Source organism: Strix aluco, chromosome 1 (genome assembly GCF_031877795.1).
Source record: "Strix aluco isolate bStrAlu1 chromosome 1, bStrAlu1.hap1, whole genome shotgun sequence".
NCBI lineage: Eukaryota > Metazoa > Chordata > Aves > Strigiformes > Strigidae > Strix > Strix aluco.
In genome coordinates, this window is record NC_133931.1 from 171,511,466 (window position 1) to 171,525,778 (window position 14,313).

Genomic DNA, 14,313 nt, shown 5'->3' on the forward strand with positions numbered 1-14,313 from the left:
GAAATCTGTGTTTTAGAACAAGTTGAGGCTTGCAGCGAATCTGGTCATGGCTGGACACCCGCATGGGGCCAGCCAAGCCGGGGCTGATGTGATCCAAGCCCCAGCCCTGCCTCGGTCAGACCCATGTGCTCCAGAGATGGATGCCCCATGTCCCACAGTGCTGCACCCAGCGGGGTCCTCCCTTCCCAGCCCCCCATCAGCTGGAGCCTGGCTGAGTGCCCAGATTAATCCTGCAAATCTTCTAACACACCATTTTGCCCATATCTGAATGGGGACACAAATCAGGGGAAGGGTTAAAGACACTTCAAAGTGTAACCACTGAGTGTAAAGAGGCAAAAGGAATTTCTGATCTCGCACCTGCATAAACCCAAATTTCTCAATAAATAAAGAGTAGCTCTGTGGGGATTGTTTTCCACATTGTTCTGCAGTGGCTGAATTGTCCTATCTGCAGCAGCATTTCTGTAGTGACCACTGGGTCCAAGGCATCCCTTTTGGAGCAGGAGATGGGGATTCTGGTCCCAGCAGCTTTGAGGGCTGGGTTCTTCACCCAGTTGAGGGCAGAGAGGAGGACTTCCCCACCTCTTCTTCTGTCTTATTACCCAGCCTGGAGTGAGCTGTTTCTCTGCTTTCTGCCTCAGTTTCTCCAGCTACAGGACAAGAATAACACCATCTGCAGAGTGCTCCCACAGTCTTGGTCTGGTGTGTGAAGACTTGAGGGTTTGGGTTCGCAGAGGATTTGTTTGATCTGGAAATAGCAGGGTTAGAAAATTCCATCTGTTTGCTCTCGAGAGCCCTCAACAGCGGAAGAATTTCACTGCATCTTGAGCCTCGGCGCACGCTGCTACCTCCCAGGGCAGCGTGAAGACAAGGGCTGAGCAAACCAGTGCTGTTTGGCTCCTGTCCTAAGAGGCAGCATGAGCAAAATCGCATTCCAGAAAGGCTCGACATGGAGAACGGAGCAAGGCACGTTTCCCTTCTTGCTCCTGCATGGGGCTGTGGCTGCTGGCTGCTCCCATCCTGCGCCTGGCATGGGTGATGGGCCTAAAGCCTGGCTTATGCCATGGAAACCCTAGGACCTAATTCTGTGTCTCCATATAAAAGTGGTGCAAAGCCAGGTTAGGACTAGGCTTATGTCTCATGGCATTCTCCCTCCACTCAGCCATGCTGACCCAGCACAGAGGGGCAGGCTTGATGTCCATACTCTTTCAGCTACTCTTTCAGCGTATGAACAACAGCTCCTTTCTCCCCCTCTGCTTGACTGTGGAGGATCACAGGGGAGTAGCCTGTGCTGGGGCAGCTATTGCTGAGCCATAACTCACTGCTGCCATGTGCTACTCTGGACTAACTCACTTGTGTCCATGCTCATGTGCTTGGCTCCTACATCTGCCACCAACACATCCACTCTTTGCTTCTGGGTGCAATCGTAGGCATCAGTTTATGGGTGGGATTGGGCTTGCAGACACCTAATTTACTGCCTGCCATCAGATGTCTGTGTGCAAACAAAGTGCGTAAACTCCATGTTGAGCATGAGGATGATTCGGAGGAGGGATGCCAGGGAGCAGAAGGGATGACCCCATCCTCTGCTTCCCTGGAGTGAGAGCACTGCTGTCCCCTGCCACAGTGCTCTTTGGGCCTAAGTGCTTTCCCTATTGCTTTCATCTCCAGGTATCTGTCAGGGTTGCTGCCAGTCAAGCAGTAAAATTGCTGCCTGCCTTTAATGCTGCCTGGGGTCGCCCATGGAGCTCGGGCTGGGGCCCCATTGCAAGTTAAGCTAAACACAAAATGGTTATTACAAGCTCTTCCTCCCCAGCTGTCCAGGTCTGCTAATAAATGCATGATTTGCTCTGAAGGCTCTTCAAGGTTTATTTTTAAAAGAGTCTGCATTTGATTAAACATTTGTTTTGTTTTGTTATGTTTTTTCAAAAGGAACTTAAAAGGGCCATCAGCCTGTAAACATAAATATTCCCATTCTTCTGCTGATTCTTTGCATTTTTCTGGGTTTGCTAATAAAAGATATTTCAGCAGTACAAGTCTCTGTAATGTGGGCAGCATCCTCTACTCCTGCTTTCAGCTCAGGCGCTTGAACCCATGGCATGCAAGCAAGAGATGATCACAAGTTAAGCACCTTTTTGTGCCTAGGTGGCTTCCGTGGTGCCTTGCATTCACTTTTAGTCACATGTCATGGTGGTCCCCCACAGTCCTGGGGAGATGGGCTGCAGCAGTGAAGGGTGCCTCTTAGAGATAAAAGGACTTCATCTGTCACAGATGTGCTAATGTCACAGCTGTATCACTGACTGCAGCCACAGATATTAACTTACAACTCTGTTTTTTATTTCCTCCTCTTTCTGCAGGTTCTAACTGAGTAGCCCTTATGACCAACATGAGCTGGAGCTTTCTAACCCGCCTGCTAGAAGAGATTCACAATCACTCCACCTTCGTGGGGAAGGTCTGGCTCACTGTGCTCATCGTCTTCCGCATTGTCTTGACAGCAGTGGGGGGGGAGTCCATCTACTCCGATGAGCAGAGCAAGTTCACCTGTAACACCAAGCAGCCCGGCTGTGACAACGTCTGTTACGATGCCTTCGCACCGCTGTCACACGTCAGGTTCTGGGTGTTCCAGATCATCATGATATCCACCCCTTCGGTCATGTACCTGGGCTATGCCATCCACAGGATTGCGCGGTCAGCGGAGGAGGAGAAGAAGTTCAAGGGATTCAAGAAGAAGAAGCAGTTTGCTTTGAACTGGCAGGCAGTGCGCAACATGGAGGACCCGATGGAGGCTGACGAAGAGGAGCCCATGATCTCTGACGACACAGCAGAACGTGAGAAAGCCAAAGCCAAGCCCAAGAGCAAAGAGCAACAAAAGCATGATGGGAGGAGGCGCATCCAGCAAGAAGGACTGATGAAAATCTATGTCTTCCAGCTACTTACCAGAGCTTCGTTTGAAGTTTGCTTTTTGATAGGGCAGTATTTACTCTATGGTTTTGAGGTAGAAGCTTATTACGTCTGCAACAGAGTCCCTTGCCCTCACACTGTGGACTGCTTTGTGTCCCGGCCAACAGAGAAGACCATCTTCCTCCTGGTGATGTACGTCGTGAGCTGCCTGTGCTTATTGCTGAACATGTGTGAGATGTTTCACCTGGGGTTTGGGACCATCCGAGACGCTATTCGCAACCGGAAAATCAACAGCTTTAGGCAGCCTCCCTACAACTATGCCTACCCAAAGAACATCTCCTGCCCTCCTGAGTACAACCTGGTAGTGAAATCAGAGAAGTCCACCAAGATTCCCAACAGTCTGATGGCTCACGAGCAGAACTTGGCTAACGTCGCTCAGGAGCAGCAGTGCACCAGCCCAGATGAGAACCTCCCGGCAGATTTGTCCACCCTTCACAAACACTTGCGAGTGGCCCAGGAGCAGTTAGACATAGCATTTCAGAGCTACAGCAGCACCCAGGGCAACACACAACCTTCCCGAACCAGCAGTCCCGCCTCAGGAGGCACAGTGGTAGAGCAGAACAGGGCCAACACTGCCCAGGAGAAACAAGGTGCTAAACCCAAGGCCTGCTTGGAGAAAGGGAGCTCAAGCAGTAAAGATGGAAAGACGTCTGTATGGATATAACTTCGCCTAAAAGGAAAGAGGGCAGCATAAGTGGGGTTTTTATTTTGGTCTGTTTCTGGTTTTCAGTATTATCTTGCATTCATTTCACAGGGCACAGGCGCAATTTTTATGTGGAAGTCAGGAGAGAAAGGAGTTTCAGATCAATTTAGTGCTGTCTTCCTGTCCATTAACAAAAGACATTTTGTTCCTGTTTCCAATACGTTCTCCAGTTGGGATCCTCCAGTGAGCAACAGCAAACCCCCCGCATCTCCCACCCCTTCAGTCACCACAGGAACCCCCAACAGAGACTGGACATGCTGCGATGGGAAGCAGAGCTGCTGGTGGCTTAGGAGAGAAGTCAGGCTGACAGCAAGCAGCTCCCCTCCTGCATGGCAAGGCTAGAGTGCTGTAGGTCAGGCAGTGTTTAATTACTAAGTATCCTTAATCAAAATTAATTTCTGATCCCTTGGTAAGAAAAGAAAACAACTGACATATTGCATGAACCTTCATGACACGCTTACAGATGATGTCCTGCCTGACTCATTAGATGCTCTAGCAGGAGCGTCTGGAAACGAAAGCATTGTTCGATGCTGCAAGCCACGAGCTGGCACCCACATCAGGTTATGGGGCAGAAACACAGCAGCTGTCTTACACAGGGAGACCTAAAAGCATAGCACAGCGCTGAAGATTTTTGTCTTTTCTTCCTCTGCTTCAAAGCAAAAAGCAAATGTGATCAAACACTACGCAGCAGGAATGAGCAGTGACATTGTGTCGTACCGGCGCCTGTGTAGCACTTGCTACAGATGTGATGGGAATCGGTGCAGTTACAGTGTTTTTAACAAACTGCTGCTTCATGTCATCAGAAAGTGCCTTTATGCAACCAGGAAAACAAAATCATAAAGGGTTTCGACTTCTTTATTTGTTGGATATTAGTAGAGATTGGAAGATCAGTGTTGGCAAATTTGTTTTTCTGTTTAATCAAACCCTTACAAATAGCGGCAGACGGCACATCTATGCCTAGTGTGTATATGATGTGTGTGTGTACATGTACGTATATATAGACACATATGAACAGGTGTGTATGAATATAGAGAGATATATATAAATGTAATATCAACCCTCTGGTAATTTTACAGCTTTCCACCTCCCCTGGGGAAACCCGGCTCGTCCAGGACTACAGCTGACCTCATCCTGGAGCAGTCTTTGGGCTTCCAGCCTCCAGCCTCACCTGGGGAACTGGCAGGTTTCACACACTTGCTGGGGGGCTTAGCAGAAGATCTGGTTTCAGTGGGGACAGGACCAGGACAGTAGCAGGAAGTTTTTCACTATTTTATGGGGAGCTTTTTGAGCTTGGCTTTCTTTTAGGGTGGTTTTCAGGCAGCTACAGGAATCTGGGGACATGTTAAAACCAAGCTGCTTAGTTCCAAGGCTCCTGCTAGTGCTGAGGATGTGCTTTGCCGGGGTGGTTACACCCTGTGTCTCTCACACAGCTGCGGGGCTGTGGCTTTGTACTCCTCCAGTAACACAAAATAGAAAGAAAACCTTATCACTGGGAGCACAGGGAGCATCTCCTGATGAACAGTAGAGGCTGAAACCAGTCACTGCTCCACTCTGACATGTCTCAGAACAGGTCTCATCCCTGAGATGTTCCCAAGATGCCTGTGGCTTGGCAGATGCTCTCACCAAGACTCTCCCAAGAGTCCAATGGTTGATTCACCACCATGGAGGACCCAAACAGGCAGAGCCTTCAAGATCAAACCTAAGATGAAAGAAGTAAATCCTCACCGAAAACAGCACCATCTCTGCGCCGAGCTGTTCACTCAGGGCCATGCCAGCCACTCAAAGTCACATGCAGGTCCTTGTGTCAGTATTTCTTATCCATGGGACCTATGTGACTTCTTGCTGGGCATCTTTCTCATGTCCCCAGGTGGCTGGGCCCTTTGGTTAGTCTTGGGAACAGGCAGAGAACTTGGGTATGGCCTTCAGCCCCTGAGAACCTTGACTGAGCTGTGCCATGCCATTAGAGGACAGTGTTGGCAGCAGAAAAGTAGGTTTAAAAAGAAAGAGAAGAAACATCCTATGAGGTATTCAGGTGTAAATATTCAGTATGGCTTTGTGTAACAGTTTGGGGAACACTGTCGGGCTTGTTCCTGGTCCTGCTGAAGGCATTGGCAAAATGCCTGGAGTGCTGCCTGCTCTCACTGCTACAGATCTTCGCCTTGAAAAAGGACAACCGCATCCAGGAGGAGCATCAGCCCATCCCACCACTACCAATGGTGAGGACTAACACACATCTGTTGTGTGGAGGGATGGCCTTTCTGCCGTGAATTTTGAATGAAAGGCTCAGAAAGTTCACACCACGGTGGCGGGGAGACAAACATATCCAGCTGCGCTGTTGCTCCTTGTCCCACGTGCAGGAATGTGCTCTCCTCCCGGGCTGGGCAGCACCGGGCAATGCAGGAGGGGCTGGTTGCTGGCAGTGCTGCTACCGTGAAGGTAAACGCATGCAGGTCCACAGCGCAGGGCTGCTGGGGAGGACAGCAGTGTGGAAATTTGCTCCCTAGTAATTACAGCTGTCCGAGGCACAAGCTTGTCCTCCACATCAATGCAACTTTTTGTTTATCGCCAGCCCTGTGTCCCAGGGGATACAGTGTGCATTTAAAGTCACGATCCCAAGGGAAGGATGGAAATTCCGAGGAGAGCGACGGCTGGATGTTGCTGGGTTTTTCTGATTCCTTTGAGATGAGCAGCAGTATTACAGCCCTGGATAAACTTGTCCTTCCCACACAAACCGAAGGCGCTGTGCTGTGCAGGAGGCCGGATTTTGGATTTCTCCTGCCCATGCCAGCGGCACCTCCCTCAGCCCCAGACATGGCTTGAGCACTTCTCGATGACGCAGATCAGCCCCTCAACTCCTGCTGACCTGCAGATTCACCAGCGAGTCACCAAATGCAGGGATGGCCATGTGCCTCCCTTGCTCTTGCTTCAGGAAACCATCCTGGCCTCACCATGGGGAAAGGAGCAGGGGGGAGATTTTAAGCCAGAAACGCTAGAACCTGAGCACAGGGTTAGATCCATTTTATACAGCTGAGCTATACCCCCTTCCCCAACAATATAGCTGGTCAGTGCCCAACAGGAGTAGATCCCTGGGCTCCATGGCTGCAGGTTCAGAGACACTTAGAGCAACAGGGCTGGAAAGGATCATGGATCTTCTCCCCAACCTGACACCATCAAATGCTTCCTTAATGGCTAACACGAAACCCCCTTGCTGAAACCCCTGTCATCTCCTCTCAGCAGCTATGAAGAACATCTTATACCTCTAAATGGCTGCAGAAGCTTTTGGGTGTTTGAAGACTGTTTTCATCCTCCTCAAGCCTGATTTAAGCTAAATAACTCCAGTCTCATCAGCCTTTCTCCAAGGGCTGCTTTTCTAGCATGGTTTTCCTTGGTGTCTTTGAACCACCATCAGCCAGTCCACATCTTCCCAGCGGTGTGACAGTGCTGGTCCTCAGGCCACCTTCCCACTCTGCTCCTCTTCATGCACCCATCTGCCACCCTGGTCCTCCCCAAAACACCATCTTCTGCAAGCATGGGGATTGCTCCCCTCTTCAGATGTGTGCTTGTAGAGTCAGGATCTTCCTGCCCTTCTTCAAACTGCCTTTTCATTTTCACACCACAGACCCAGTGCACCGAGGGGGTTTTGAATGATCTGTCAGTCCTGCAGAAGATTTGCAGCCTCCTGCCGGCTGGTGTCACCATCACATTTAATACGCACACTCTGTTTTCCATAGTGAGAGTCAATAATTGCAATATTGATGAGTACTAGAGCCAGGGCAGACTCTTGGGTGATCAATACAACCTCCTTGTTGGGCGGGGAGACAGGGTAACCCCTCTCTCAGCCGTCCTTCAAGCCATCCCCGCTTAACTATCAGGCTTGAAATACTTCCTTGCATAAAATGCTTTGCAAATGGGAGCTGATCTTTCTTTCCCCTTTTTTCTGAGCGTTTTGACAGGGACAGACAGAAGCACAAGGGTGGCCTTGTTGCTGGCAGGACTGCTCCAGTGTCATGGGCCGCCTGGGAGAGACGCAAAGTTGCCTGCAAGGTCCCAGCCAGGCTGGAGGACACCACTGACTCCTTTGACCCTGGGGAGGAGGGACCCCACTTCTCCCAGATCCTAACTGAGCCGCACACAGGAGGCAGCACGAGTCAGAGTCCTGGAAATATAAGAGCTGGGGTTTTATTATTATTATTATTAATATTATTATTATTATTATTACGTATACTGAGTTGCTCACTTCCCCCCTTCCCCCTCCACTCCTTGGCCTCTAAAGCCTTTAGGATATTCAGTCTTTCCACCGAGTCACTGCCACAAAGGCGACCAACGTGCATTAATGTCTCCGCAGGAGCAACTCCTTTCGGGGCGGGAGCAAAAATCCCCTCTTTATCATGTCAGTTTGGGAAGGGAAAGGATAGAGGGACAAAATAAGCATAACCACAAGCAGAAAACCCATCACAACCATTACAAACTAAACCTCAAGCTATTTCAATTAGACAACAGGCAGCATCAGCCACAGAAGAAATGCCAGTAGTAAAATTAATGCTTTTTTTTTTTTACAGTTAAGTAGTTCTGTTCACACACAAGACGGGTTTAGCTTTGTAGCTGAACTAATTGTAAATGTTGACTCTCTTGCTAAACTTGGTCAGATAAAGTGCCCACACTTATATTTCTATTCTTACCATTCAGGGCCAGGAATGTCCCATGTAAAAGCCAATTACCGTGTTGCTTGCATTGCATTCCACTGGGAAATACTTGAACTTAACTCAAGGCCATAACCAGTCTGTGCTGTTTGGAAGTTTTTGGGATTGTTATTTGTTTGTTGTTCATTTTTTTATGTACTAACTGTATTTGTACTAGAAATTTTTTGAGCATGAGTTGAATCTGTAAGTATTTTTCAGTGTACATGTTACATCTGAACTGTAGTTAGAATATTAAACACTAGTCAAAAGAGAAAGATACATCAGTCCAACTCTTCAACTGGCTATTCCACATTCATTACTAATAAAATGGAATAAAAGTTACATTTTGTTACGGTATGTAAAGCGTGTGATGTTTCCATGAGAAGGGCACTGAGTGTCGATGACAAGAAATTCTTCTCGATCTATTATTTGCCTGTTTTAGCCATGTAAGCGCTCTATTTTCCCAGATATGGCTACAAATCACTACAAAATACTTTTGCCTTAAGAAGTAGTTGACCTTCTAGTTGTTTGGGATGTGTTGTCTCTCTGATGAATCACTGCCTGTAATTCCTTCAGGCATAGAGCTGAAACAGCTTAGGAAAGCCTGTACTTTCAAAAGCAAGAAAACTTTGCAGAATCTGGGAAAAACTGATGATTCAAGCTGAGCAAATGATGGGAAAGGACTTGTGAGAAAGCCTGCCTTTCCAAACAACCTCAGTCTTTGCTCCTCCCATTAAATAACAGGCGTGTTCACTCACAACCCCTGTCCAAGGAGTCTTCAGGAAACAAATTCTAGACAGAAATATGTGTTTTTTCTGTTTCTCTGGCAGTTGTGATATCTTTACAACTTCTCTGGCATGAGGAGGACCAGCTCCCACCAAGAGACAGAGAAGAACAGGATCCTCTAACAAGTCCACAAGGAGGTTCAATAGTCAGAAGCATTTTAGCCTCATAGGTCACGTCCTTCTCAGTGCTACAGAAAATGCCCAAAAGGAAAAGTTTGCTAAATAACAAGGTGTTCTTCAAAACAGCAAGGTCTGAGGAATAAGGTGAACTTATCCTTGCTGTTGACTGCTGGGTTGGTACCGGACTTACAGAACCACAGAATCACAGAGTCATCTAGGTTGGAAAGGACCTTGAAGATCATCTAGTCCAACCTTTAACCTAGCATTGGCAGTTTCCAACTACACCAGATCCCTCAGCGCCATGTCGACCCGACTCTTAAACACCTCCAGGGATGGGGACTCCACCACCTCCCTGGGCAGCCCATTCCAACGCCCAACAACCCCTTCTGTAAAGAAATCCTTCCTAATATCCAGTCTAAACCTTCCCTGGCGCAACTTGAGGCCGTTCCCTCTTGTCTTATCACTCACTACTTGGTTAAAGAGACTCCTCCCCCCTCTCTGCACCCTCCTTTCAGGCAGTTGCAGAGGGCCATGAGGTCTCCCCTCAGCCTCCTCTTCTCCAGACTAAACCCCCCCAGTTCCCTCAGCCGCTCCCCATCAGACCTGTGCTCCAGACCCTGCACCAGCTCCGTTGCCCTTCTCTGGACACGCTCGAGTCATTCAATGGCCTTTTTGGAGTGAGGGGCCCAAAACTGAACCCACTCATCGAGGTGCAGCCTCACCAGTGCCGAGTACAGGGGCGAGATCCCTTCCCTGTCCCTGCTGGCCACGCTAGTGCTGATACAAGCCAGGACGCCATTGGCCTTCTTGGCCACCTGGGCACACTGCTGGCTCTTGTTCAGCCGGCTGTCAATCAACACCCCCAGGTCCCTCTCTGACTGGCAGCTCTCCAGCCACTCCTCCCCAGGCCTGTAGGGCTGCTGGGGGTTGTTGTGGCCCAAGGGCAGCACCCGGCATTTGGCCTTACTGAATCTCAGCCCATTGCTCCAGCCTGTCCAGATCCCTCTGCAGAGCCTCCCTACCCTCGAGCCGATAAGCCCGTGGGTGGCTGACCTTAGGTTGATGTGGGTGCTGGCCACAGTCATGCAGAAACGAACCCTGTAGCAAGTCTTCCTCACTAGCAACCTTCATTCCTCACTGCCAGGATCACTCAAGGTCTCTGTGTCTCAACCCATGGGCAGCCATGTCCTGCCCTGGGGATCTCAGGGGACTTGCATCAGTGGGGAGTAAGTGAGTGAGGAGCAGCCTCATCTCTTGTCCCCAGGTCACCTCCAAATTGCTGCTGTTGCAGAATGTGGTGGGGACAGTCTCCACAGAGGGCAGAGCCAGAGGGTGACGGGGCCCCTGCGTCTAATGCTCAGTAGAAGGAGGAATGGCAAAAGCAGCCTCCATCTGCCAGTATTTTGGAAACACACAGAGCAATTGCAAAAAACCTTATTTATTCAGAAAGCCAGGCTGAAAATATCAGTGACTCTCCAGCATCCCATTCTGTCTGGGATCACAAGACCCATCTTTTTTATTAGCTGCTCCACGCTGCAGACAGTATTCCTGTCAACAGCATCTCACTGGCTCCTAATCACTCCCCCGAGGGAAATGCTAATAACAGCTTTACGTTCATTTTCAGCCCCGCTCGTACAGAACAGCCCCTTTGGTGCACAGACTCACTCCTTGCAAACTCAGTTGCCTTTTTGCTTTACTTGTGTGTCCAGCCTGTTGTCCTTACAATTTCCCCCTATCTTCACTGGCCGTTGCCCAGCCCAGCCATAATCTGTGTTTTCCTCTCCAAGATTGTGGGATATTGTCCCCGTGCCAGAAATGCTGCTATGGTTTACCACAGCCCTGTGTCCCGGCTGCTGGCTGCCTGTGCCTGACCTCATGGAGCGCAGCTTGGGGAATATTTAATGAGAGGGTTAGGGTTGAATAATTGCAGCTCACATGGGTCTGTGGATGAGAGTTTGTGCTTAGCACCCCGAGAAAAATCTGGAGAAAATGAGTTTATTATACCAGCATTAACCCACAGGGCTGGCTGCAGAGAGACAGCAGTTAGCCCTGCACTATGCTAGTGCAGCTGAGTTATGGATGAATAAATGCCGAGGATGAGCCCTTGCGGGTGGGAGCCACGGGCTGTTCTGCTGCTGCGGCAGCCAGCAAGCCCCAGACATGGCAGGGTTTTGGGCGGTGGGAGAGCAGAGAGCAGAAAGCTGATGGAGCAAGAGGCTGCTGGCAGCTTATGCAACTGCCCAGGGACTGGTGAGGAACAGAAGGCATCTCTGTCCTTTTTCACCATTTTCTTAGCTGTGAGAAGGGTTGCTGAGTTGCCATAACACACCTGCCTGGAGGAGAGATGTTCCACCGAGGAGGGATTTCAGAGGATGCCCCCTTCAGGATAGGGCTTAGCCAGCGACATTGCATCTTGTCACCCTGCCACACCGCACTGCCAGCTCTCCTTCCACAAACACCCCAAACAAAGCTTGAGGGGGACGATTCATCAAGCTGATGTGGGTACAGTATCATGAATAAGAGGGAGCTGTAGATTTCATTGTCTCTCCATGACTTGGAGAGCCTTAGGTACAGAGGAGAGACTGATCTCCACTACCATTAGATGCTTGCACGGAGCTGGTCCCCTCAGGACCACTCCTCACAGTCCATGGGGAGAACAGGCACTTCTTCGGTGCAGCTGATGTGATGCAGTTTACACAGAGGCTTCAGGGTGAAATGAAGTATCCTGAAAGTGTCTTTTTGTCTCCATCAAAGGAGCCCAGCCCACTCGGGTGTGGATGTCCACATTGAGGTAGATGAATTCCATATAGGAGAGGGCTGTTATCCCAGTATAACTTTAGATATTTTATGCCAGAGAGTCTCACGGAAGGCAACTGAGCATCGCAGAGAACTTGCTTTTCAAAATTCCCCCTGCCTCTGCCAATCTGGCTCAGCACCAGGACATTTTGATGCTCCTAAACTGCCTTCAAAGCATAGACACGGAGAAGAGAACCGAGGACACAGACTCCTTTTATCATGCTTTCCTTTTTGTTCAGTTGCTGAGCTGAGACTGTGGCTTCAGAGAGCAGGAAAGAGAGGATCTGTGACTGTGCCTGGGAGCTCTAAACACAGCAGACAAGCCCACGTAATGCCAGGCTTGGTGCCTGAAGCACAGCAGGTCAGATGAAACCTCTGCTCCAAATGCGGATGCCAGCCAGGGAGATGACATTACTCAGTCCCACAGTATTAATCCTACGGGAGAATATCAGCCAAGTGCAATATTGCTCTCATGAGCAAAGGCAGGAGGATTTGATCCCACCACAGACAGGTCCTGCTGTGCTAGTGGGTTTTAAAGTCACTGTAACTTCATCCAAACAGTGTTGAGTGAAGGATGTGGAGGACGGGGAAGAATCACCCAATGTGTCCCAAATTAATCTCACAGAAAGCTCTGGGAATCACGCTGTCCCTCCAAGCAGGTTTCAGGTCCCCTACTTTTAGTGCAGACAGACACACACTCAGTGAGGGCTGGCACAAACCTCCCCCAGATTCTCAGCTTTGCAGGCCTCGACCACGCTATGGCTTTTCTCAAACCATCCCCTGAGCCAAATTAATGCACTAAACTGGCAGAGCTGTAGTTTCTGACCACTGAAACTTTTAACTACTACTTTACTGGCAGCGTAACTGTGCTAAAAGAAAAGGAAACCCAGAGAAAAGTGAATAAAAGCTGTAGGAAGTTGAAAATCAAAAAGAGGCTTGAACTGGCTTCCTGGTTCTTTTCCATTTTCATTTTCCTTTCCATTGCCACACTTTCAGATACGCTCTGTGGGGTCTGATACAACATAAGTGCTGGTTAGGAAGCAGCACAAGCATGCACTGAGAGAGATGGCAAAGGGCTCACGGGACGGCCACCGCCTGTCCCCACGTCTTGGTGCGTGCAGCAGGGATGTGGCATTGGGTAAAGAAGAGCCAAAGCTGGATCTGGCTGCAGGTCCACGGTGCCCGTTGGACCCTGGAGTCTCAGCCCAGCTGTGCTTCCAGATACACGCCCTTCCCCCTTCTCCTGGACCTCTGAAAAGGAAAGCGCAGCTCCTGTTCTTGGTACATTCCCACTTCCAAGGAGAAGAAAAAAAACAACGGGCACCAGCTCTCTGCACCTTCAGCCCCGATTTAGAGGAAGACAGGATTTCCTCAGCCCCATTTTTTATGCATAGCACATTCCAGCAGCCAGGCAGAGAACGTCTGAACACCAAGGTCACCTCGAATCACATCTGCTGCCTGTTTTTATTTCCCCACCTGCTCTGCCTGCGCAGTTGCCTGACAAGCATTGCCTCCGAGCAGGGCCAGCGCTGAATTTAGGGGTGAACATGCCGCTTTGCTCGCTGCCACCAGCAGCGGATCCATCCCCCCCACATGGGGATATGTGATAAGGTTATCGCTGCCGGGGCACTCGAGGAAAGCTGGGTCCTGCCCAAGGGTCGGCTGGCTGAATGCGCCGTCTGCTGCCTTTGCATTCGCAGCTCCCGAAAAATGAGCCCCTTCTCTCAGGCTTTCAGGTTCGGTGGGTTTGCACCAGCGCTGCCTGTCCCGATGAACCCTGGTGGCTCCTTTTTGCAGGGTTCATTCTGGGCCAGGCAAGGCCCCTCCCTGCAGAGCTGCACACGTGCTGGTGTTGGCAGCGGCAAGGGGTAGAATGGCCTTAAACCGAATTGCGGCAACTGGAGGAAAGCAATCACAAATGACAGGCATGACTCAGGGCCGTTTCTTCAGCTGTGGGATGAATTCCAGAGTGAGGAGCTGCAGCTAAACCCGGGGCTACCCGGGCACTTCAGAGTCCACTTCCCATAGCGCTAACGCACATTAAAGAGGCAAGGGAACAGCACCTTCAGCTCCATGCTTTTAACACAGGGATTTTATTTCTGTGCAATGCTGCTTAGTAGAAATTCCCACTGTCAAACGCTATCATTTATTCCAGAACAGACTTACTGTTTTTCCAAGAGTGTTAAAAGAGGATGGGGGCAGCTGATGGGTCCTACAGAAACAGAAGTAAGAAAGCATTAAAACAGTGGAAAACACGAACCTTTGGAGCAGCAAC

At 49.8% G+C, this 14,313-nt stretch overlaps 1 protein-coding gene across 5 annotated transcripts in view; it reads left to right on the top strand.

Moving 5' to 3' along the window:
- Nucleotides 1–8,694, top strand: part of GJC2 (gap junction protein gamma 2) — a 39,134-nt gene extending 30,440 nt beyond the window's left edge. For all 5 annotated transcript variants that reach the window (XM_074845401.1, XM_074845410.1, XM_074845429.1 and 2 more), the window contains one exon: nt 2,352–8,694. In XM_074845401.1, coding sequence (XP_074701502.1) covers nt 2,372–3,619 — 1,248 coding nt within the window. In that variant the 5' untranslated portion in view covers nt 2,352–2,371 and the 3' untranslated portion in view covers nt 3,620–8,694. The remainder of the gene's footprint in view (nt 1–2,351) is intronic.
- The last annotated feature ends 5,619 nt before the right edge of the window (nt 8,695–14,313 follow it).